The 25,778-nt window shown below is 47.2% G+C and overlaps 3 protein-coding genes across 5 annotated transcripts in view; 1 reads left to right on the top strand and 2 right to left on the bottom strand.

Annotated features, from left to right (window-relative positions):
- Window positions 1-11,561, bottom strand: part of LOC108153626 (glutamate receptor ionotropic, NMDA 2B) — a 30,000-nt gene extending 18,439 nt beyond the window's left edge. For 2 of the 3 annotated variants that reach the window (XM_017283729.2, XM_017283731.2), the window contains exons 1-2: window positions 11,172-11,561; window positions 4,739-5,640 (exon numbers count right to left, since the gene is read on the bottom strand). In XM_017283729.2, coding sequence (XP_017139218.1) covers window positions 4,739-5,306 — 568 coding nt within the window. In that variant the 5' untranslated portion in view covers window positions 5,307-5,640; window positions 11,172-11,561. Of the gene's footprint in view, window positions 1-4,738; window positions 5,644-11,171 lie in introns of all 3 variants that reach the window. The other variant, XM_017283730.2, reaches the window with a different exon arrangement.
- Window positions 11,562-17,110: 5,549 nt separating this feature from the next.
- On the bottom strand, window positions 17,111-17,806 carry LOC108165560. Its single transcript, XM_017301635.2, has 3 exons — window positions 17,616-17,806; window positions 17,319-17,552; window positions 17,111-17,250 (listed from the first exon to the last, which is right to left on the bottom strand). Exons 1-3 carry the CDS (start codon window positions 17,716-17,718, stop codon window positions 17,198-17,200), a joined length of 390 nt encoding a protein of 129 aa, XP_017157124.1. The 5' UTR covers window positions 17,719-17,806; the 3' UTR covers window positions 17,111-17,197.
- A 754-nt stretch (window positions 17,807-18,560) lies between these two features.
- On the top strand, window positions 18,561-23,871 carry LOC108152643 (BTB/POZ domain-containing protein KCTD5). The gene is made up of 5 exons (XM_017282134.2): window positions 18,561-19,359; window positions 20,822-21,007; window positions 21,087-21,152; window positions 21,215-21,405; window positions 21,897-23,871. Exons 1-5 carry the CDS (start codon window positions 19,174-19,176, stop codon window positions 21,907-21,909), a joined length of 642 nt encoding a protein of 213 aa, XP_017137623.1. The 5' UTR covers window positions 18,561-19,173; the 3' UTR covers window positions 21,910-23,871.
- The last annotated feature ends 1,907 nt before the right edge of the window (window positions 23,872-25,778 follow it).

Genomic DNA, 25,778 nt, shown 5'->3' with positions numbered 1-25,778 from the left:
GGCGGCAGGCATCCTGTCAGGCACCCAGGGCACAAGGCACCTGGCAGGTGTGGAAATCGCCCTCACTTAGCGACAGGAACATGCTTCAACAGCTTATTAATGGGTGGCCGTGGCCATGGCCTGCCTGTAGATCCCCCTCTGGCTATTGAGGCTCTCCTACCCGATAGACGATGGACGCTGGACTGGAGGTGGACAGACCAGAGGTGCTAGGTGGCAGCAAGTGTAGACAAGATGTAAACAAGGTTAACAGCCTTGACGGCCATGTCGATGGCCCGATGCAGTCCTGCCGGAAGGTAATCGCGGGTACAATGGCTAATAATAACGGGCAGGTGAGGGGCAGGAGCAATACTTCTACCACTCAACCACTGCTTCCTCCCTCTTGAAAAGAGAGCAGTTCCGCTCTCGAGGATGACAAGAAAAATGACTTACGGGATAGTCCGCAGTTGCCGGACTGTTGTCGGGGACAAAAGAGTGATATATGATACCAAGTATGTTGTGTTCTGTCTGTTCTGTTCCGTTCCGTTCAGTTTGATTCGGGGTAGGGTGGAATTTCCGCCAACTTAAAATGTCATTTGACAAAGTGAAACCAATCCCACCAGCCTCGAGAAAGGGGAGCGATGACATGGATCGCAAGGACTTAGTTGGATCATTCAATCATTCCATTCATTGAGAATACAAAATGCCATTAAGTGTCATGCCGAAAACGGCTGCGATGATATTACTCATACGCCTCGTTGCCTGTCCCAGAAAAAGTTCTCTAGCTGCTTACTCTGGCTCAATTCAAGGCGCACTTTATGCGTCGCTTTAAGACTCACTTTCAAAAACACTTTCTGGGGATCAGAGACAAATAATCATAGCCATAAGCAGCAACAATTAAAGTATCAAATCCTTGAACTGTTCAATCAAATCAAAAAATTTACTTGCCCCCATGCATGTGAATAGCAATTAGGAGGCGTGACTGGAAGAGTGCATTGGCCAAAAATGCATTCAATTCTCGAGACGAAGCGGAGACGAACAAAGACCGCATCCGACCATTGGACCAACATGGGTGAGCAGATACGGATAAAGGACGAAAGTACAGCTGAAACACGATGCCGTCTGTCTAGTAAAACCCAGACAATGGGTGAAACTCACCAGCCAACCAGTGCCCAAAATGCTCCAATTATCCCATTAGTGATTTGGCTCTGGCGTTCGCTGCCTGTCTCACCCGATTGTTCTACAATTATTGCAAATTAGTCGGATGGACAGATTAAGTGGACAGTGAAGCGAGAAGCCAAATAGAGCTTAGACGACGTCCCTGGCACTTGTGCTTCTTCAGCCACAACATAGGAGAACAGTTTGGGGACTACGGATTACGGATTACGGATTACGGATTGCGGATTGCGGATTACAGATGGATTACATTCTCATACAGGCAAAGTTTTCAAATAAAAATGTTTTTGCGATTACGCGAAACTTTTCCCACATTTGAGCCGTAAAGGAGGACCTCATAACTTTCAGATCTCCTCATTCACTAATCATAAATCATGAAGATAGATACATATAACGGATAACATACAGATTCGGTCAAAATGCCCACCATATTATTTTTTATTAAAGCAATTGGCATATAATTTCATGAACTTTGCTCTGAAAACCTATTAAATTAAAGTATTAACATACGTTTTTTTTAATATTTTTATAGTCCCTTATTATTGTATCCTAAAGAAAGAGATTCTTGATACAAGTTTTTTCAACGTAACGCCAGAATGAAATTCCCATATATCCTGCGAATGGTCTCCAAAGGCTTGGAGAAAGTCAAAAAGAGAAGAAACCTTCAAAATTGTCAGTCCGAATTTGTAAATCCATGTAAAATACAATTTTCTAAAGTTCTAGAACATTCATTCATTCAGCTCTTAGCTCCTCAGCCTCTTAGCGGCAGCCGGGACTCATCCCATCAGTCGGGGAAAAGTCCCGATGGACCCATCTTCAACTCGTTCGCTACTGGGGCTCTTGGCCCTGTAAAGCAATTGTCCGTAATCTGGGGCTGGTTCCCTGGTCTCCTCCCACTCTTGGTCTCCTTGTTGTTGTTTTTGTTGTTGGCCGTTTTCCATCGCCGCAAATGAGCCAAACTCGATAATCAGGCCATCAAAGTTTATGGTTGGCACTAGCAAAGGCTGCCACACATACATATATATATACTCTCTATACTCCTTCTCATCGTCGGTAATCGTTTGTTGTGTCTGGAGGTTAAAGTAATACAATTTCATATGAAATTACTTTGACACAAAATCATCAACTTCAGGGGCAAGAATACGTCTCCAAACGAAGGAAGCTGCTGCTTGGGACACACCCATAGCAATCCAACCCACTCCACTCCTCTATCTCCTCCTTCTTCTCTTGGCCAGAGATCCCATCTCGAGCTCTCCTCGATGACAATGAGGAACGCGTCGAACAAGTAGAATGACAACTTCAGCGACGGACAGAACAGAATGGGGCATAGAATCGAATTCAATTTCCATACGATTATTATAAAATTTGCGGGCAGAGACGAGCCACAAAACTTTGGTCAGGATATCGATGGGTCGATTGGTTGAATAGGTGGGTGATTGGTTGGTTGGATTGGATTGAATTGGACTGGTTCTGTTCAGTGGTAGGGAGGCGAGGGCTGGGCAAGGGCTGAGCAAGGGCTGGGCAAGGGCAAGGCGGCCCTTGATTTGGTTGCCATGGAGGAGCCGTTCGAAGAGATGCAAGCAATCAAGCGGCAGCATTCAAGTATGGCAAAAGTTTTCCACCTAAAGACAGGGACAGGGACAGGGACGGGGTCGGGGAGAGGGGATGGGGGATGGGGGTTTTGGGTGGTGATAGAATGTTATGGGAGGGATGGGTGGCTGTGGGGACATACGTACTCGTAGGAGACGACGTAGGAGGCACAAATCATGGCAAACATCCACTCTACGCGCTTATTGTTCGACGTTTTGTGAGAAATAACAATCGAGCGAACATGACTGCTCCCCTCGTTTCCCCCTCGCATTCCTCTCCCGTCAGTGTCTATTTTTGTGTGAGAGCTATAGAAATCCATTATAAATTCCCAATAGACTAACACACTCGGATGGGTGGCAGTGGCAGTGGCAGAGGCACTGGCACTGGCAGCGGCTGTGTGGATGGGGCAATCAGCAGACAGACTTTGTTTGTTATGTGTTGTAATTTGCGTACACACAGAGCTACAGGCATAGATTCGCATGCACATACACATGCAGATGCAGAATAACAGACACACATGCTCGAAGGTCCTGGCCCCCATAATAAACATTAAAACAGCATTGAAAATTCGTTGGGGTTTTTGTTTGCTCTCCTTTCCAGCGCTCCCCCTCTTGACGCCCTCCCTGTCTCCCTGTCTCTCTGTGTGTGTGTGTGTGGGTCTGTGTTGTTTGCTTTATCAATTTATCCAACAAAATTGTGGAAATGCAACATAAAATTTCAATATGCTGGGTGGTATCCTCCTCCTCCTCCTCCTGGCAGCGCTCTGTGCCACAGACACGAGCAACATGCACATGACTGACCCGGGAGCAATCAGTCTTCGCTCTGCCGCTTGCCAGGCATTTTCCAGTGCCCCCTTCTCCCCCTCCTTGGCAGCCCCTTTGGCTGGCTTTCCTCTTGGAAACGTTAAGTTTCCCCGGCTCCCTCCCCCCCCACACTTTATAACTCTGCATATTTTTGTGGCACATTGCGAATGAGTGGGGGGAACGGGATCGAGAAGAGCGCCGAGTGGCAGTTGCATGTGGAGAATGCAATTTGTTGCCCAATGCAGGAATCACACTCGAAACTGAGGGGGGCAGCCCTGGCAGTGCCGCCGTGGGCGTGGCTTTTGAAATGCAATTTTGCACTTGGAAAACAGAATTCGGAATTCGAAGTTGATGCAATCAAATGGAGAGAGTAGTCGAGAGTGGGGTTCGTTTGCTTCACTGAATCGGGCATCGGGCATCGAGCATCGATGGGTAATCCTTTTTCCAAATTTAGCAGCGGCACTGGCAACCCTGATAATTGGACATTTCATTTATTCGAACTGAACGCTTTTAAACGTGAAATTGGGTAAAATTAAATGAATCGCAAAGAGCGGAGGTCCTGTTCTGCTCACATAGTGGGAACGTGCCCTGGCAACTCTGGCCAGCGGCTCTGGCCTGGACATTTAGTTATGCAACCCCCCATCCCCTTAGTCCGGTCATTCCTCCCGCATTTAAAACATTTCCATTTAAATTTTTTCTGCCAGTCCTGCCCGCCCTTTGTGGCCCTTGACAACTCTGTTGTGAGCAGCAGCAGCAACGGACCCCGGCAACCCTGGCAAGTTTTAATTGAAGTCTGGCCTGGACATTTATTTATGTCGCTGGCATCCTTCGCGCACTTTCACATCTTTCCTTTCCTTTCCTTTCCATTCCTTTCATTTCTTTTTTTTCGCAATTTTATTCGCTTTACCACTGTGTGGCAGGCAGGACTGGCAGGCTGTTGGAGAGAAGGAGCTGTGGGAATGAGTCAAGGCGAAGGTGCGGGTATTAAGCGCTTAAGTAGCTCAAAATTAACGGCCATTAAAAACCCCGCACGCAAATAAAACACGACCGCCGGCCAGGTGTCGTGACCAGCGGGGGTCAGCAAGGGGGCTAGGGGGCATCCAATAAACAAATTTTCCCAGTTCCCCGGGATTAACAATAACCCCGCGAGGGAAGAGCGGGGTATAACGAATCCCCATGGATCATTGACTCACCTGTCGGACTGGGCGTCAGGGACATCATGTCGAAGTGGATGTTCTTCTGCTCGAAGGAGTAGTCTTTGAGGAAGGTTAGCTTCGCGCCGCGCGTCTTGGTCAGCCCCGTGACGGCATTGTTGATGCTCCTCAGGTACTCTCGCTTCCCGAAGTTCGTGTGGGGGGCGATGAGGCCGATGTTAAGCTGCTCCTTGTTGGCGGCCGCACTCTTGCTGAGGCTGCTGCCGCCATTCGTGAGACGTAATGCCTGCGCCGAAGGCGGCAAGGAGCAGCTGCAGGCCAGGACGACCAGGAGCAGGAGCTGGTGTAGGTGCAGGCTGTTCCATGGAGGGGTTCGTCTATTGCTATTGTGCTTGCTATTGCTATTGCTGTTGCTGTTGCTGTTGCTGTTTATGTTGCTGTTGCTGGCAGTGTTGCTGATGTTTTTGCTGGTAATTCGCTGATCCATCTGGCACGGACTCTGACTCGGGGGAGTCCATCTCCCGCTGGATTCTGCAGGCGACTTTGATTTCAGCTTGACGCGGCTCTGACCTGCATGCGCCACCGCGGGCGCCATTCGTTCAACCATTCGAGGAGGACCTAGGACCTTCCTCTCCGTCCGTAGACTGTCGACTGGAACTCGTGCGCCTCTCCTCCGGATTTCTCTCTAATTCATTTGGTATGCTACTATTCCCCTTTGAGTGGCCTTATCAATTACGTTGATTACTTGTATTGGCGTTTGTCTTTTTGCATTCGCTGATGGATGGATTAGAGTGCGTTCGAAAACAGTTAGTTTTCGTTTTTCCGCTGCAGCTGTTCTTTTCCTTTTCCTTCTCCTTCTCCTTCTCCTTCGCCTTTTAATTCTCTTTTTCCCCGTTCCTTCAGCGTCCCCAAGGAGTTATTGTGATGGCTGCTGCGCATTGCTGCTAATTTGAAACAGAAACAGTGACGCACAGTTGTTAATATAAACGTACTACACGTACAAAAACATTCGCATTTATAGACCCATTCGAACACGCTCGCACACACACACACACACAAACGCACAGGACATTCAGTGGCAGGGCATTCAGAGGCAGCCTGAACAGCATCTGCAGCAGCATTGGCAACATTCTTCGTTGACGTTTTCCGCCATTTCCGCTTCCGCTACTAATTTGTTATGGCCGCTGGCACAGTGGAACGAAACGAAACCGACATCGAAAGCGAAAGCGAAAGCAAGGGGGGGTATGTGTATCCCTTGCCCCACTGTGCGGTGCCTGCTGGCTGCCTTCCTGCCTGGGGGCGTGTATTTATGGGCACACACCCACTCCTACACACCTACACACAGCCGCACAGCCACACACACACACAGGTGGCAGTTGTTCACATTATTCGTATTGCTGGGAGCGGGTTGCCTCCTGGGATACCTCTCCTGGCATGCTAGAAGGGTATAATGATGCTACTATGATGTTTATCCCGGCACAACGGAAAGACCTACTCCACTTTTGAATTCTTAGGTGATTTAAAGGCTTAATAAAAGACAATATACATAGAAAGATCTGTGAATGGGCGTCACATTTTTGTTGGTACACGATTGTTTCAGGGTGGACTTGGAAGGTAGCGCCAGGCTCTCTTTTCCAAGACATATCTAGAACCATATACAAATTATATCTATCTAATATCTGTCCTTAGGGATGGAGATGACTTCACAGATCTATGGCCCTACAAGCATTGGATCATGGATATATCAGTTGCCTAGGAAGCAGCCGTCTTACGTCTGCTTACGGGTAGTATCCATGATTAGCATTCAAATATACGTTTCTCTGTGTCTAGGGTATTCGGGGCCTCGACTCCTCGACGTGGGCCTGCCTTCCTTGTTCTTGTTTCACTTGAATTCAATTTGAGCGCAGCTTGCTTTTCTACATAAATTAAATGCGACACTGGTCCGCATAATCGCAGCTCCACATACATCCGTGTCCCCTGTACCCTATTCCTTTCCCCCTTTGCTTCTTGTGGGCGCCCCGCGGGGGGCAGTTCGGCAATTGCTCGTGAAATTTTCACTTTGAATTTTGAATGTTGCCAGCAGCAAAAACCGAAACTGAAAAAGAAACAGAAACCGAAACCGAAACCGAAACTGGTAGGCAGGAAAACAGCGCAATGGCGGAAACAGAAATCAGGAATCGGAAAGCGGCTGCCTGCCGGACTAAGGGTGTGGCCATGCCCCTCTAGCGGAGACGGGCACGGGCACGGGCAAGGGCACGGGGAGGCGCATCCATTATGATAGTCATCATCATTAATATCCGCACATATTGCGGCGGCTGTCTCTTGCTGATGCTGGTTCCTGCCTCTCGCTGCTGCTGGTTCCCGGTTACAGTGGTAGTTTCCATGTTTGGATGTTTGGGGCTTTGCTGGGTCGGTTGTCGGTCTGACTTCGCCCTGGCCTGGCTTTGGGCGTCGCCTGCTGCGGCCTCGTGTCATCATCGAATACATGGCGCTGCGAATGGAATCCGGGCGGGGTCTGGAAGGGGTGGAGGTGGCCGGGACAGGGCTCCTGCGTCAGCAAGTTTTGCCGCTGCCTCTCGACTTCATTTCATTTTCGTCTCGTTCTTGTTTCTGTTTTCTGGCAGCAGCTCTTTTTTGGGCTTATAATTTGTCGGTTGTCTGCTACTGCTCTCGGAGGACACCGCTCTCGGGTCTGGCTTAAACTGTGTTTTGACACTTAACTGCCTGACTGTCAATAAGCAAGCAGCCTCCCCTTCTCCCCCTTCTCACCCTTCTCCCCCTCTCGCACTCTCCCACTCTCTCTCGCTTCTTTCTCTGGGACAAAAGAGTGATTACTTTGTTTGGGGGCACAATGGGAGCAGCAACATGGAATGCTGCTGCTCCTTCACATGCAATGGCCGCCAAAGACGCAGAAGGTCATGGGCTTCTAAGGCTCATCCAACTCTCATGCTCATACTAATACTAATACTAATACTCATACTCATGTGTGTGTGTGTGTTTTTATGTGTGTGCGTGTTTTGGTTGTGTTTTTTGGTGGGGTGATGGCCGTAAAATGTCTTCTTCTTCTCTTACTTTCGCTTCTTCTTCGTCTCTCTTCTCTTCTCTCTCTCTCTCTCTCTCTCTGTGTGTGTGTGTGTGTGTGTGTGCGTTGGCCTGTGTGTCTACATGTGTTTCGTACTTTTCGTACATGACGGCGGCAATAAATTGTATCTTATGAGAAAAGAAAACCAAAATAACAGACACATCCCCTCATGAGCCATACCCCAGAGCCCCTAGCCCTCATATGCCTGCCCCGCTACGTCCTATGGGGAGGCTCCTCTAAGGCTGTCTTCTGTTGGATAGTTCTGTGTCCTGTTGGGTGGTGGGTGGTCGGACGGAGGGCGGTACCATCATTCATCGGACGTGTAATGAATTCACGGCGTATTAAACTTTTGATTGAAAATGTTTGTTGCTCTGGACTCTTTGGCTATCTCTCTCTATCGCTGTGAAATCCATCCTTGGCTGTGGCCAAGACATATTCAATGCGGGGCATGGCTGGAGTGCCACTGTATCGAGCCGCCCTCTGGGCATGCCTTACCTTCTGTTGAATACCCTTTGGGGTGGATACAATGGCATTATCATCATACATTTGTGTATCTTTTTCTCTCTGTGTGCGTGCTTTGGCTTGTATTTGTGTTTGAGTTTATGACTTTTGCTGGACACATCTTTGAGGCACGGCCACGACTATGCCTGGCTATGCACAACCCTACAAACGCCTGTCGGATATACACACACACACACACGCACACATACACGAACACGTATACTTATCCCTCGCAGGTCTTGAACCCTTTTTGACAGTTATTTACTTTTCAACATCGGTTCTACAACTTCTACAACTCTCCCCCCCCCTCCATCTGGCTCTACCACCGTCTCGGCCTCTTTCTCTACCCCGCCCTTCATTCTCTGCCCCTTTCTCTACACTCTCCTTCTTTCAGTAAAGCGAGCCACGCCCACAAATGCAATCTATTTATTTATTTGTCCGTTCCATCCGCCCTGCTTAGCCCCTGCTTTGGAAGGTCCTTGCCGTGCTTTATCGTTGCCAGACAACAGATCCTTGTTTGGCGCTGAACAACGCTGAACGGGTTAAGACTGGGGCTCAGGATGGTAGGGCCGGCAGAGGCTGGGGGGCTGCAGGACTATGTCTAATTTGACAGTGCGTCGACCGCTGTCAGCCTGGACTCCTTGTCTGCTTCTCCCCTCCTCTCCTCTCCCCTCCTCTCCTCTTCTCTCCACTACGCTGTTTGCTTATTAGTTTTTGGCCAAACGTTTTCTGTCAACGTTTTGTGGTGGGGGAGGGGCGACAGTTTTTCACGTTTTTTGTTTCTCGAAAGGAAAGAGGAGCAGGACAGAATAGGAGTAGAAGCTGGAGCAGCACCAGCAGCAAGGGAAAAGGCCGAGAAAATGTGCGCCAGGCGTGAAAAATTGCCTCGTCTTATCTTTCCGACACTGATGATGGTGCCCCACCCAACCCCTGTACGCGTCCGTCCCGGCTTGTCCAGCTCCTGCCCTGTCTTGTCCTGTCCTGTCCTGTCCTGGCCTGGCACCTAATTCATTAGATCAGACTTACTGGTGCTTCGGATTTCCCCTCTGCATTCCTCTTCACACCCTGTGCTGCTCACCCCACCCCTCATCTCCTCTCCTCTCCTCTCCTCTCATCTCCAGCAATTGCCTGTATTGTTGTGCCGCCAAAACAACAAGCAAACAAAAGTTTGCTTCCCCCCCCCGAAAGTTGGACGAATGCAAATCCCATTGCAAAACAACATGAAGGAACTGTTGCAGTTGTTCGTTGCACTACTCCTCACCCTCTACTTTCACTCTTCCTGTGTGTGTTTGGGCCAAAAGTTTGAGTCAAAAGCAGCAGTTGTTGGCCAACAACCGCAACGGAGACAGCGAGAACGACAACGACAACGACAACGACAACGACAACGACAACAACGACAACAACGACACCAACCACAAGAGGTCATGATGGGCTGACCTTCGAGTGCTTTGGGTGTTCTGGCCGTGTCCTGGATGTGTCCTGTGGCTGCTGCTGCTCCTGCTACTGCTGTTGCTGCTGCTGCTGCTGTCGTGGGTCAAGTGAGACACCCTTAATAATTCACGGAATGGATGCCCAAGCTAAGAGTGCACTTAATTGTTACGGCATGTGCCAATGGAGTACCATTAATACTCAGTGACGGGATCTACGGCCTTACGGCAATGAGAGTCTAAAAATACCATCAGGGGATGTTCCATAGAACCGTGATGGAACCTCTGTTTACCCTCTGGTTGCATCAGGGGACGACATGGGCGGGTGGTGAGGAATGCGCGCCAAAAGCCCCCTTCAAGGCTGCGGTTCCACCGCTTGGCCTTCCGCCACGAATTAGCGCACAAATTTCAAAATAATAAAATTCTCAAACTTTGTGTGGGGCGAAAGGAGGGGGCAGGGACACGGCATGTGTGTGGGGCATGCACCAAGGCGGCGCTTAATTAAAAATGTGTCGCGGGGGAGCGTTGTTGGGGGCATGGCTTTTGTTTTGGCTTTTCTCGTGTTGTTTTTCTTCGGAACTTTTTGGGATGCTTTTCCGCCATTTTTTCTGTTGCTGTTGTTGTTGTTTTTGCACACTCATACACACACACACACACACACACACACACACACGAACAAAAACAAAATAAAATAATGATAGAGCACTGGCAGCGACTGCGTATCTCTCTGTTTTCATTGCACTTTTTTTTGTACCAGGATTATTTTTATGATTTTGTTTCGTGGCTTTTGTTAGAGTACAAGTTTTTGAGCGGGTAAAGGGGTGCCAGTTGCTCGAGAGCAGTCTGAGATGGGGGCTGAGAGGGTGAGACGAAGCCAACGACTGGAAACTGAAACATGAAACAAGTCCACACCCAAAAATTCAAAGATACGCACAACGACAACGACAGCGACAACGACAACGACGACGATGACGACGACGCAGCATCCACACAGATACGGGCACACGGACACACGGACACACGGACACACGGACACACGGACACGGGACTCACGCACACAGGCACACAAAACAGAGCCACTAAAACTCACAAACACAGGCACGTACACATACACGCCCAAAAAAAGAAAAAAAACCGAAAAAATTACATCTAATTTTTGTCTTCTTTTTTTTTGCTGCTAATATTTTTCCATCATTTCCTCGCCTTGTCCTTGTGCTGCTCGTCTATGTCCTTTTGCTATTTTTCCTATATTTATTTGTACTTTTTGCATTTCTATTGTTCGTTATTCCTTGTGTTTTTGTTCGTATTCTTATGACTATTGTTCCTGCTTTTGTTATAAAACAAAACACAATCGGATTGGCAAGGGCGGGGACGTCCGATTCTCCCACTCAAGGGGGTGGGTCGCTGGTACGGATCAGAGACGGGGGGGGGGGGGGAGTGTAACTCCAGAGGCTTTGCTTACGCTCGCATGGCTGGTGGGGCTGGCGTCTAGTGCAGTGGCTCACTTGGTCAGTTGGTCAGTCCGACGATGCTGTCCGACGCTTTCCGACGTGGTGTCGTCTGCAATGTCTGAGGGCTTGTCGTCGTGGTCGTGGTCGTAGTCGTGGTCTGGGGTCTGGGTCAGGTGGTCAGAGCATGGGTCCATTCAACGCGGTCCAAGCCACACAGGACACAGCAGTGTCCGTCTCCGTCTCCGTCTCCGACGTCGTCGGCTCTGTCACCGTCACCGTTTCGCTATCGTCGCGCGATTTCGCTGACTGCCGTTTCGAAGGATGCCTTTGATGCCCGCTTACGGTATGCGCGCTTTGCGGACTGTATGCGAGGAGCCACCGAATGGCACTGCCAACCCGGGCCCAGCATCCTCCGCAGCAGCAGCAGCAGCAGCAGCAGCATCTAGCATCCACATCCACGAACCATCCACGAAGCTGATTACGAAATTTACACACCAACACATGGACGGAGGGACACAGAGCGACGGGACAGGACGACGGCTGTGTAAGTGTGTGCACGATTTTTCCCGTCTATTCCTAAAACTCTCCATGGTCCAAGGGGATGGGGGGGATAGGGGGTGGGGTGAGTCCGAGGGAGAGCATTGTCAATGTCAAAGAAGAGAGCGGGAGAGCAGGATTCCGATTCCGATTTCGATTTCGATTTCGTTTCGTTTTCTTTTCGGCTTGCGTCAAAGAGGCTTGTAACACGCCCTCTCTGCAGCGTATACGTAATACTGCTACTGCTGCTCCTGCTCCCGCTCCCGCTCCCGCTCCTGCTCTCACTCTTACTCCTACTCCGCGCTCTCGCCTTCTCGCTTTCTCTCTTTCTGTCACGCTCTTATTCTCTCGCGGCGGCACCTTGCTTCGTGCCAAGCCCAGTTCACTCTCGCGCGCATCGTTGCCACTTAGTTGGGAATGTAAAGCAATTAAGAAATCGAAATTTATTAAGAGAAAACTTTTAGAAAATAAAGCAAAAAACATTTACACAAACGGTGATAAGGGTGCACTTTTGGGCGGACCCCTGTCCGGAGCAACATATCTGGCAGTCTGGCAGCGCTCTCCCTGCCCAAACGGAGTTCCGCCTTTAGACTTCTGCGCCTGCGCCGCATGCGATGAGCGGCAGCAGGAAAGGGGGCGCGGCAGAGGATTGCCGAGGGCGGGGTGGTGGCTCCTTCTGGTCCTTGCCTCGACCTCGACTGCTGCTCCTCCACTGTGTGTTCAAGTGCTCAAATGTTGGACTGGTGGCCAGGAAAACCACGTGTTGATTTGTTTTGATTATGCGCACTTTGCCTCCGAATCTGCTGCTGCTACCGCCTCTGCTGCTTCTTCTGCTTCTGCTTCTGCTGCTTGGATGTTCGGTGCGGTGCAACTTCTTTAATTGAATCCTTTGCGGCTTGCTCCCTGCGCAGCCAGGCGGCAACAATAGAGAGCCATCCCGCTCGAATCGCTCAGCTCGGCTCGGCTCGGAGTCTGGTCCTAGTCCTAGTCCTGGTCCTTGGTTCTGTTCCTGGCACTGTGGTTAGCCACCCGTCGGGAATGCCGCCGCCACTTGCCACTGGATTGGGGTTTCCCCATTAGAGCAGGCCTGAACCACTGTTCAGGCCCTGCTCCTGCTCGAGCCCTCTCGGCTTAAGGCGCTGCCAGCTCTCTCCTTCGGCTTTTGGTTTCGGTTTTCGGGTCTAGGGTCTTGGGTCTGGGGGTCTGGGCTTTGGTTTCGGTTTTTCGGTTTGGATTTCCGAGCAGTGGGTAAACGTTTTGCGGCTTTCCCTGTCCTTGTCTTTTAATTGTCTCTGTCTCTGTCTGTGTCTGTGTCCGTGTCTCTGTCTGTGGCCTAGGCCTAACTTGCCAAATTAATAAATTGCCTGTAAAAATGCAGCTCCCAGAATAAGATAGCGACGTGTATTCCTTGATTATATGAATGGTGAGACGAGGGGGCATCGGCGCCGTCGTCGGCGTCCTGTCTATGATAGATGATTGGATGCCGCTGCCATGGCTCCTGTTCCGGCCACTCCTCCTCACCCTTCTTCGCTTCCTCGAATCCGTGGTTCCATTCCGTTCCACACCGTTCGATCGCTTCTTTTTGTCTGGGAAGTTTGGCGTCTTTGATGGATGCGATTGCGATTTAGTCGCATTCGAAACTCGATTAATTACGTCGCTCGATGATTTTGGGGATGAGGATGGATGGTACATGGAATGGATGGGACTACTCCTCTCCTGCTTATCGGCTCTTCCCTTTGACTTCTTCTAATTTCGTTTGGCATTCAAATTTCGTTTGCATTATATTCTGACTTTCTATCATAGTGGTGTGCGTGTGGTCGTTTGTGTGTGCGTGCCTGCCTGCCTGCCTGCCTGCCTTCGTGTATGTGTTTGTGTGTATTTAGTAAAATTGTGTTTGCCTGACGCTGATTTCTTTTGGCCGATGTTGCCTGCGAGGCATCTCTGTGAAGTCTGAAGGGTTCTCGCCTTCCTCCTCCTCCTTCAGCGTCTGCCTCGAATATGCTCCATATCAAAGCAAGCATATATAGAGACTGAAAGAGAGGCAGAGAGAGAGAGAGAGAGAGAGAGAGATAGGCCACATCATCAAAGTTTTGGGAAAGTTCGAAGCATTTAAAAGAAATTTCTGTTCCTCTTCTAGCGTACTCTCCCAGTACTCTGTCTCTCTTTCTCTCTCTCTCTCTCTCTCTCCCCCCTTCTTCCTTCAGACATGCAAGAATGGGTGGAGAATGGGAACAGGGTAGCGTCTGGGGGGGTACACGAATCGGGGCGGGGCAGGACGAGGAACGCGTTTAAAGTAATTTTCCACATCATTGATTGCTGCTCCAGTTACAGGATGATTCTGGACACGGACACGGGACATCCCCACCCACAGGACGCGCGTCAATTAGGTTTCCCCACTGTCTGCCACTCTCCCCACTCGCAACGGTACCATACCCGTACCCGTACCCGTACCCTAACCCCAAACCTAACCCTAACCATAACCCTTACCCACCCTCATTTGCATAATATGGCGTGCTGCATACTTCTGGGCGCCGCAGAATCGTTAAATGAGTGCAGAACAAACACGGCGGCTGGAAAACCGAACAACCGAACGGAATAAACAAATGAACAGATGAGCAGCTGGCCAACAAACAACTGCACTCCACAGTCCGCAGTCCGCACTCCGTTTAAGCCGAGAACACGACGACCCAAATCCGCAACTAGATCACGCCCTGCCACACCCCATAACACCCCATGCCCTCCCCAATGGGCCGGCGAAATCCCCAACAAAAACAAAACCAAACAAATTTCGAACTTAATGACATTTCATCGCCCCCGGGTACCGCTGGGCTCGGAATTCCCTGTTTCTTTTGTGTTGTGTTGTTTGGTGCCGGACCTGATTGATCGGGGAAAATGCTGGACATCCCTGGACTTTATTTACTTGGAAATATGAGTGTTTTTATTATAGCTCTGTCTCTAAACTGCACATTAAATATAGGCATGACAACAATCGAACTACCTGGCACTACCTTACCAAAAGCAGAAGTCCAATTTTGAGCTGGCTTACAAAATGGCAAAACTCTGCGAATTGGGTAGGAATATCTATGGAACACTTTTTGTACTATCATTTAAAATATTGAGTGTACATTTTTAAAGATATTTGACATAACAACCTTTCCCGTTTTTCTATTTTCAATCCAATATACAACATCAATATACAGTTAGCCGAAATTAATTTTTTTTTTAGATTTTTTCAAAATCAATAATCTTCAATATCATGAAAATACTTGCTGGCAGAACTTTTATCAAGAATCACCCTTTTATGGGAGATAATAATAAGGGAAAACATGGCTATTAAAAAGGCCGAAAGAAATTAAAGTTTGTTGGACTTAATCGGTTTTCACATTAAAATTAATGAAATTATAATTGAATTGGTTAAATTAGAAAACTTTCAATGAATTTAGAAACTATTATCGGGACAGAATTACATGGAAATGCCTGCTTTATTGACATATTTTTGTTTGGCATGGTAGACATTTAGGCGGAAAAGTTCTTGACCTGTACCAAAACATTGCCAACATCTGTTGGGGACTGGCATCAGCTTTGAATGTACTCTATTCAAAGCATACTTACTGGAAATCTTTCTGCTCGAACAGATTCCAGCGTCGCTCGCATCGAAATGGTGGAATCATCTGTGTTATGACACAAAAGAGGCAAAGAGAAACCGATTACATCACACGTCATTCGATTTGACATTCGATTTCATCTGCTTCTGTCGCTGATTGTTGTCAACAGCAGCCGAAGCAAGGCATATTAAATATAAGGTACGACAGGTCCCACCCATCTGGGTGTGCTATATGTATCTATTATTATTTTTCGTTTTTTGGCATTCGCCCTCACCTAAGACCAGAACGAAGCCCTTGGACTGGCCTTACCTTGCCGTATAGTCCACTGTTCATTGAGGAGAAGCGGCACAAAAACCAGGGCGAGCCAGATCTCAATGGGGGGACGCGTAGGCGTATACGCGTTATTTACATTTCGTATTGAAATCGCGAGCTATTAATGCGTTCAGTGAAGCTCAAAAGAGCGGAGAAGGGAGAGGTAGAGGTAGGCATGTGGTAAGTGGCCCACGAAACATACAGATCAAACAGCAAGGCAACAGCAAAAGCAATCTGAAAACTGAAACGCGAAACGCAAAAGGCAAAACGCAGGCCAGGCCTAATGAAGTGTGCTTCAAGGGGAAACGAGAGGAGAGTGAAGACAGTGATAACATTATTTACGTGTAGTTTACACTTCTCTGCCCCACGCAACTTACGAACTGAGGAAGCTGCAGCTCTTCCTGAGGAGTCTCAATCCACATAAACTCAATTCCGAAACATGAGAGTTCTTTCCTTTTGCGGGTACTGTCTTTGTACTCAAATTAAGTACGTGCCTGAGCACGGGGCGGGGGCATAAATAGTGTAAATAGTTGGCTGCCAGGAACACCTCATTCTACCTAATCAGCCAGTCACGGATACGGACACGGATACGGATGCGGATGCGGATACGGAATGCATTGTACGCACGGGGCGGCTGCATACTTTCGAGCATCGTATTCTTTGCTGTGCTCGCTGTGCTAGTGGCACGTCTGTAGCTCCCGCAAACTTGTGACTTGTGCCCATGACAGCTACATTGACGGCTGCAAACAAAGCCCCGACCATAAGCGGACAAAGCAGGGAGAAAGCTGGTCAAAGACGTCAGGTAGAAAAAAGAGCAGGCAGGCAGGCAGGCAGGCAAGTAGGCAGGCAACAGCCTTCGTTTTGACAGACAGACGGAAGAGTCTCCACCTGAGTCCTGAAAGCAAAAAAGCGGCCAACTGTCAGACTGACTAATGAGGTGGAGAGGCGAAGCGAGCGTGGAGAGGGTGCTCGTATTGACTAACTGGCCTCAAAAGGAATGGGAAATGTTTGCCTTGCACGAACTCTCTTTTCGCCCTCTCAGCCTTTTCTCAGCCAGTCTCCGTTGCTCCGTATTCTCCCCGACTTTTCAATCTCCATCTATTTATCCATCTTGAAATACTACGAATCTGCTGCTAATTTCCTCGCCATTTGTGGAGCTTATCTCATCATCATTATTCGCCATCCTTCTGGGGGCAGGAAATGACAATCGAATCATGCTCACAATTCAGACGACGACCGACCCCGGGTTGGGCTCTTGTTCATTAGATTTGATTCGATTTCATTGACGACAAATATCCTTCCTTTCGGAGCGGCTTCCTTCCTACCATGCTTTTGCCCTTCTGCCGTTTGGCCTGCCTGCTCTGCTTTGGTATGGTCTGGTCTTCTTCTGCTGGCAGCCACTTCCATTGCCACTGCGTCGTCATCCCAGCCCACAGACCAACGCCAACGCAGATTCGCAAACGCCCAATCAGGCCGCAGCAAAAACAAGATTTGCGAAGATTGGTGCTGTTGTTTATTCCACGCACGCCATGACATCACACAGCACAGTCCGGACCAGTCCGGTCCACCTCCATGGTAGCTGCTCAGACGGCCTTGACTTTGGCCCTGCTCGCTGCCTCCAGCTGCTGCGACTTCACTGCAAACCAAACCAGACCACGAATGAGTCAGAAATAAGAAAAAATGCCCAGGTGTCTGTCTGCTCACCTGTGATTAGGGCTGGAGCGGCTAGATCGGAGGATGGAGGGTCTACGGCCAAGCCCAGGACAGTGGGAACTTCCTCATTCAGCTCCTTCTCCCCTTTGTCGGACCGCTGAAGAACCTGCTTGCGCAGCTTGCGCAGATAGGCTGCCTTGTAGGCCTCGCTGGGCTTGCCGCCAGCCCCGTAGCTCACCTCGAGCACTGTGAGCGGGATGACGGTAGAGGAGACAGGCACTAGATCTACGGAAGCAGGAATGACGTACATAAGTAGACCGACGCGACGGTCTCTTTGAATTCACTCACCTGCCTCGTACTTCTCGTCGGGATTACGCTTGTACAACATGGGAAACGGCGAGACGCTGGCACAGGCCAAAACCAAAAGCAACATAAGCGGCAGAAGATTCATTTTTATTACTTGTCCACACCGTTGCAGAGCCGCACGCCGACTGCGAGAGCGTGGAGAGGCCGATTAGACGCGAGATCGATAGATGCGTGGAACGTGGGAGCGGCACGTCATTGCTGAAATATTCGAATTCAAATTCAAAAACCTAACTGCTTTTGGTCATGTAAGCAGTGCGATTGGCGGAACTATCGATATGTGTGGGAATGCAGCCCTGTGAAAAGAAAAATACCGATATTCGCGTTTCCTCACTGCGAAAATGCCGATAGTATCGATTGAGACACTCGATTGTTATAGAAATATATATATATATACTTTTATTTATATTTTGACGTCGAAATCGAGTTGAAGGTATATTTTAGGTTAGTCGGTAAATTTACGGTATATTTTGAGGGTCAGACCGTATCGCGCAAATTCGCGGTCACACTAGTGCAATGGTATGAGGAACAGGGTGACCGTTTACGGTATTTTTAATACTTTTCGGTTCTTTTTTGGGGTCAAAATTGAGCCGACGGTATATTTACGGTATATCGGTATATAATGATATATTTTGTCGATTTCATCAATCTATTAAATTTAATTTTCAACCCTATATAGAAATCCAATAAGGGCAATTATTTCGATTAAGCCAGTTAAGTAGAAAATTGATTCATTAATCGGCTCAAATTATGTGGGCATGGCTAAATGTTCTATATAGCTACTAATATTCGACGGAATATCAAAAACGAGGAATATGTATAATAGAACTTGAGCTCGTCAGTGTATTTACGGTATATTTTTAAAGTAAGACGGTATGTTTCGGTATACTTCTAAGGGTCGGACCGTATACGTTTCATCGATAAGTCCGCGGTCACACTGATTAGGAAGTGTATTATTTTTTTAAATGAAAAAAAATTCGAGACAAATTAAACGGACATACAACGGTGCCCATAAGAAATAGGAAAAATAGGGCGCGAGCGAATCAAGCAAAAGAGCACAGGAACGGGAGCGAGCGGACACAGCAGAAGTCGGAAGAGCCCAGGGCACAAGGAAGGCATATCAGCAGCAAAGTAAGGCAGCGCAGCGCAGCGTAGAGCGAGGGAAGGCAACAAAACGCAACAAAGAGACGCAAGTGAAGCCAGTAAAGCATGAGCTAGAGCTGAAACTGAAACCGAAACCGAAATTGAAATCAAACCCGCAACTGCAACTGCACGTGGAGGGCAGAGAAGCCAAAAGCAAGGGCAAGGAAAGCAAAACGTGGGACAATAACAAAGCGATAGAAGAGAACTCATAACTGCAAAGCTGCAGGCAGGTGCAACTGCTTCTCCACACTCGCACATTCGCTTGGCATCCATATCCATATCCCACCTTCACCCATAGCACGGCAGGAAGACGGCGTCGCATCAGCATCAGACGAAACATCATCATCGCCATCAGCCGAAGCAATCCACCAGCAGCAGCAGCTACTACAACAATAACAACATGAGCATCGTGTTCATAAATTCGAGAAAAAGTCCCAATGTGCCGAGGAAACAGGGCACCGACCAGTGGGTCAAGCTAAATGTGGGTGGAACCTACTTTCTGACCACCAAAACAACGCTCTCCCGTGACCCAAATTCGTTTCTGTCCCGTCTTATACAGGAGGACAGCGATTTGATATCGGATCAGGTGAGTTCTTATAGTGTATGCCACATATCATATTTATAGACCTCACTGTGTGTCCACCGTCCACACAGAGTCCGTCATCTTTTTGGTATATTAGCGCGGGGGGATATAATTATAGTAATAAAAACCTAACACCGAAAATTGTACACATTAACGCACCCACACACACACACACACACAGTAACACACCAGCAAACCAGCATGACCCAATGCAGGTCATGCAGGGGAAGCAACAGCAAGAACAACGATTTTTCTGGGACGCAGGCTAAAGCAGTGGCCATGGGCGAGAGAGAAAGAGATAGCAAGAGATAGAGATACGCCGCACACCACATTAACTGCAGTTGCAGCCGTGGGCGTGTGGGTGTTTGTATGTGTGTGTCTAGTTCTTTTTCGTAAAAGGTATATTAAATAGAAGGTAAGGCGTAAAAGAGAGCAACCAATAGCATTGGTCCGAGGTAGAGAATGGCAAATAAACTATCCTGCCTCATATTTAATCTACCTTGCTTCGAACTAGTTTACTGTGACAGGGCCCCGATTTGGCTGGTGCGCTGGAGTCCTTGGCGCTGTACTGTGCTCTGTGCCATGGGGGAGGTGGATGGACGGGCGAAGGTCGCGGTGGGTGGTACAGCAAAACCAAAGGCACCACCACCGCCAGTAATAATCATCATCCATGCCAATAATAATCAAAGTATGAACATCGCAAACATGGGCCATTTCTCTGCTTCGCTACGGTCCCGCTCTGCAAAAATAAATTTGAACGAAATTCCTGAAACACACATAACGAGAGTGTGAATGATTTTCCATTTGGTATAAACAATAAACAACTTCGACAGCGGACACTGGCACTGGCGCTGCCACTGCCACTGGGCATTCCCCCCTCGTTTCTCCACACTACCCACTCTCTGCGATGTACAAATAGTTTTCAATAAAAAGTTTAGCCATGTTGTTGTTACTGTGCGCCCGTGCCCGCGCCCGCGCCTTTGCTATTGATTTAATTCACCTCCCCGTCAATTAAAGCTGGCCCTGCCCCTTGCCTCGCCTCCTAATCCATTACCTATGCCTATCCGGGTGCTTAAATGGTTTCAAACCAAAATAAAAGCCAACGACTACGACAAAGCAACAACAAGACAACATCCCGTGGCGTCTGCTTGTCATTCATTCTGCTGCTCCTGCTGTTGTTGTTAATGATGATGAAGGGGAGATGATGGGTTTGGGTATGGGGATTGTAGGCAAGTTCACCCGCAGGTAGAATGGCGGGACAGCAGGGCCCATGGTGCAGTAAAAAGTTGCAAATGCAACTAGGAACTAAGAAATCGAAATCATGCTCAGGAACAGGCACAGCCCACACCTGTAAAGCTGACAGTGACAGTGACAATCCGCATTACTCGAAAGTGACGCTTTTCCAATACCAGAAATGGACAACTGGCGGATATGAGTGACTAATGTTCTGTCGTTTATATTGCAGGACGAGACTGGAGCATATTTGATCGACAGAGACCCCAAGTACTTTGCGCCCGTGCTCAATTATCTGAGACATGGCAAGCTCGTACTTGATGGCGTCTCCGAGGAGGGTGTGTTGGAAGAGGCCGAGTTTTATAATGTGACACAAATGATAGCACTGCTCAAGGAGTGCATCAACCACAGGGATCAGGTGAGAAAATTGGCCCGATGATCAACATGACATCTCGGTTAAGACAGATCCACACTGACATTGCTTTCCACTCTTTTAGAGACCGCATGCGGACAAGAAGCGCGTTTATCGTGTGCTACAGTGCCGCGAGCAAGAACTGACCCAGGTGAGTGTGGTTCAGTGGTCCGTTTTTAAGCTCCAACCAACCATTTTCCGCTCTTGTTCTAGATGATCTCAACCCTATCGGATGGCTGGCGGTTCGAGCAGCTGATCAGCGTCGGCACACAGTACTCCGCTTACGGCCCCTTCGATAGCAATGAGTTCCTCTGCGTGGTGTCCAAGGAGTGTGGCACCACGGCCGGCCGCGAGCTAGAGCCTAGCGACCGGGCCAAAGTTCTGCAGCAGAAAGGATCGCGAATGTAAGCAAGCAAGCTAGAAAGCGAGCGAGCGCACTCTCTCGCTCTGTTTCACTTTTGCCCCCACACACACCTACACGGGGAGGGGGCACTGTTATCGCCTGCAATTGGCTGTGGCCGCCACTTGATTGTCGGGTCTTGTGACCACCGACAGATAAGATATATATATGTAGGAGCCGCAGCACGAAAGAGAAGCAGAAGAACTTACACATTTATACGATCTATTCTATAGTAATACATACATATATGTATATTTATACATTATGCGAAATTAGTCGATTTTGTGACTTTTTGTCCCCAAACGCTTTGTTAGCAAACGCACAATGTATTCATGAGTAATACTTTATAGATACACGCATAAATATTTAGTATATAAGGCAATGTATATGTACGTGTCGTCTCCCCACCGGAAGTCTCCCAATTTGTACCGGAATTTTGAAATCAAAGCCCTAACCTGACTCTCTCTATTTCTTTCATTCTCTGTCTAATTGCAGTCTTGGAATTTAAACACACACTATATGTTCACATCCAATCCCTGCAAACCGTAATCCCCACTATAATCAAAATACATCACTCTAAAGAACACAATCAGCAGACAACAGAAATTCGGAATATCAATTGGAAGAAAAATTATGGAAAATTCTCACCACACATCACGGTCAGCCAAGCGAATTAAGCAGCCACCACAGCCCCAGCCTCAGCCAAAGTCATTGCATAGAAGCTCAAAACAACAACATTGCACCGCACATTTGAATCATAAAAATCAGATCAAATCAATCTGAAGTAAGAAACTAAATTCTACATCAACATTGACGGAATCGATCGAACCCACACACATATATTGTACGCTCCATTTCCACTCAAGACAAAAGTTAACAGCCAATAATACTACGATTCCCTCTTGCGTGTACGTGATGTGCTTGTCTCCACTGTACAGTACATTACAGTATAGTACAGTACAGCATAGTACAGTGAAGCACGTTGTGTGTGCGCGAGTGCATGTGTTCAACTTGTAGTAAAAACAACAAAAACAAAACTAAACAAACACGCACAAAACTAAGATAGAAACCACTTTTGTTTGCTTCGATGCACTCCACTGCCAGACAGGAATAGGGATGACGATACGGATGCGAATGCGGATACTCAAGATGGAGGGGAGACATGGAGCAGCCGCATCAGTACACCGTACGGCCGTACAGCCGTACACCGTACAGTGGGTACACCGACACCAGCTTTAGCTTTAGCTTAGATAAACACGCACACACCAGTGGCATCCAGTCTGCAACAGACGGATTTGCTGGGGACACAATAAGCTAAGGCGACGGCAAAATACACATACACCAGTAGTGCAGAGAGCAGAGGACAGACAGAAGACAGCAGAATGTTATTTTGTAGAGTTAGTGTTAATAGTTTTTATCGTGCTTACAATAAAGTGGACAGCTGCCTCATTGACGCTGACAGCTTACACTTTGCTGCGGCGGGCAGATTGCACCCAGATAATAGTCGCTGTGTTAGGTCGCGATTCCCTTGGTCTAAGCAGGTCTAAGCAATTTACTTTCGGTACACTAAGTTCGAGCTGCATTTACATGTCTGACATGTCCGAGTGTTATGTTAAACACACACAGAGCATAAAGCATTGAGCATATTGTAAAACGGACACAGGCAGTCCCTCGTTGTGTGTTGTGTTGTGTTGAGTTGAGTGCCGTGTAGCGCCCGGTTCACTACCTTGAGCTTTATTTAGAAGGTGTATAAAATGCAGACACACTTAAAATAATAAAACAAAACAAAATTGTCAACTAAATGAAGAGAAGTTAAAAAAAAATTGAATCACGACTGAATTTATGTGAACTCGCACTCAAAGAAAGAAGTTGGGAAAATGATTCATGTAAATGAGAATGAAAATGTAAATGAGGTTTAGGCAAAAAATTTTGAAGATGACGATTGAGAAGTGAGCAAGAAACCTATCCGGCGGCGTTTTGTACAGGATATGCATGATATGATATGATAAGTACATGGATGTATATAATTTTAAATAGATATTAATTTATACACAAAAACAAATTGATAACGATACAGAACGTCGCTACCTACTCATACCCATTTTGTATCCATTTTGAATTATTTTACGGCACGGCACGGCAGGTGCCAGTGTGGATTATATAGAGTATAACTTATGCTTACGAGGATTAACTTTCGGTGGAGAACCCTTTACACTAGCCTAGCATGTATTAGTGCCGAAAAGATCAGAGAAGATGAAAACAGAGCCTCCGAGAATACGACTCTCAGCAAAACGAAGCAACAGGCAACTGCAAATGATAAATATATAGATAAAGATTCAGACAATGCTGAAGTAATACGACCCTAACACTTTTCAAACAAGCCTCTTCAAACATTGTAATTCCCCCCCAAAAATAAGGATGTACTCACACCCGTTCTCACAAAGTTATGAATAAACCTACATACAATACATCTACTATGTATCTACATATGTATACCCAACCCTCTTGCTGATAATGAAAATGAGGATGAGGCAGGTCAATTGAACTGCGCTTCTTGCAATACCAATCCAGTGGGTCCTGGAGGATTCGACTCGCAAATTTAAATATATATATACACATTATATAAATAAACTCTGAACCCTTTTCTAAAAAAACAACCCAAAACCCGTTTACGTTTGCTCTCTTGTTTGGGGCTGACAAGTCCAGAAAGGCTTTTAGAGGAGCAAGAAGGACTTTCCTGGAGTCGCAAAAGAAAAGCTTTTAAAGCTAAGCACTTGGCAGAGGTGTGAATACTCGATTGAAAAATATAAAATGGTTGCAGCATTCCTACTTCTTTCAGAAAGCTTTCAAAGCGCTATAGAGCCTCCCTCTAATATCGTAATTCGCAGGGACCTAGAGCAAGGATTTGTCGGCGGAAGCTTAATCCCACAATAAAGCTCACAAAGCTAGCACGTTGTGTCATCATATCGTTGGGAAGCTTGTACAAATCTCTCAATGGGAAGCTACTCATAACATTCGACATGGACTTGCCTGGAAGTCCAGCAAGGACTCACAAGAAAAGCTTATATATAAGCTATAAGTTTTTCTATCTTAAAGCCCAATACTCTTTTTATACCCGATACTCAAAATGAGTATTGGGGTATATTAGATTTGTGGTGAAAATGGATGTTTGTAACGTCCAGAAGGAATCGTTTCCGACCCCATAAAGTATATATATTCTTGACCAGCATCAATAGCCGAGTCGATTGAGCCCTGTCTGTCTGTCCGTCCCTATCAGCGCCTAGAGAGAGCTAGAGCAACGACATTTTATATCCGGACTTCTGTGATATGTCACTGTTACAAGAATATTTCAAAACTTTGCCCTGCCCACTTCCGCCTCCACAAAGGGCGGCATCCACTATTTCAAAGATACGAGAAAACAGAAAACGCAGAATCGTAGAGGATGACTACATCTTCTAGAATTTTAACCAGATCGTATAATTATTATAGCCAGAATCAAGAAAACAATTTCATTCTTTATCGCTCTGTCTCTCTCTAACACACAGGTTATGGTCATGGTCGGCTTTGCCTATTGCAAAATATGAGTTCCTAGATCTCAGAGACTATAAAAGCTAGAGCAACCAAATTTTTGATCAACACTCCTGTGAAATCGGACCTTGACGAGTAAGTTTCAAAATTTCGACACACCCCCTTCCGCCCCCGCAAAGGACGAAAATCAATCTCAGAGACTATTAAGGGTAGAGTAACCAAATCCACAGTCCTATTTGATCTCACTATAAAACGTATATCTCAAAGAGTAATACTATCTAGAGTTGCGGTCTCCGCAGCAACTCACAACGTTCCCCCTCGTTATAAAATGTTTACTACCTAAATGTTTTCAAGAAATGCATATCGTTATTATTTTAAATATCACTATCCATAACTAAATATACAATATAGAGAAAGACTCCCTTCGAGCCAGCTACTTTCAATAGGATGAAAAAATAACAAGCTTATTTAAAACAAAAATGTAAGTTGTTGTTTATCCTGCATGTATGAATGTTTACATTGGATATTGTATAAATGCAGATCCAGATAATTCTGTGTGTGGCACACTGGCATGCACGAGAACATACTGGATAGTATGAAGATACACCATATCAACACCGAGCCCTTTGGCCACTAAAGCGGACGATCACCATAGCGTATGAGCAGCCTCTAGAAGTTTCTACTTCATGGAGAAGAGGAGTTAAGAACAAACATATCTCGTTCCGTGAAAATCTTTCGTAAAAAATTGTCACGCACATGAATGTGTATAAATATGTGAAGTGGAAAAAAGTGAATTGTTATGAATGTACAAATATGTATTGTTAAGATTATGTAACTGAAGACATATTA

The sequence above is a fragment of the Drosophila miranda genome, chromosome XR, assembly GCF_003369915.1.
Source record: "Drosophila miranda strain MSH22 chromosome XR, D.miranda_PacBio2.1, whole genome shotgun sequence".
NCBI lineage: Eukaryota > Metazoa > Arthropoda > Insecta > Diptera > Drosophilidae > Drosophila > Drosophila miranda.
The sequence above is the reverse complement of the archived record's forward strand: the minus strand, read 5'-3'. Positions and strand labels throughout refer to the sequence as shown.

Bases quoted from the DNA above. Each gene is read 5' to 3' on its own strand.
- LOC108165560 (XM_017301635.2), bottom strand. From the start codon at position 17,718: ATGAATCTTCTGCCGCTTATGTTGCTTTTGGTTTTGGCCTGTGCCAGC. The intron at 17,553-17,615 runs GTGAGTGAATTC...CTGCTTCCGTAG, and splicing joins CGACGAGAAGTACGAGGCAG to ATCTAGTGCCTGTCTCCTCT. The intron at 17,251-17,318 runs GTGAGCAGACAG...TTTGGTTTGCAG, and splicing joins CGCTCCAGCCCTAATCACAG to TGAAGTCGCAGCAGCTGGAG.
- LOC108152643 (XM_017282134.2), top strand. From the start codon at position 19,174: ATGAGCATCGTGTTCATAAATTCGAGAAAAAGTCCCAATGTGCCGAGG. The intron at 19,360-20,821 runs GTGAGTTCTTAT...TTTATATTGCAG, and splicing joins GCGATTTGATATCGGATCAG to GACGAGACTGGAGCATATTT. The intron at 21,008-21,086 runs GTGAGAAAATTG...CCACTCTTTTAG, and splicing joins GCATCAACCACAGGGATCAG to AGACCGCATGCGGACAAGAA.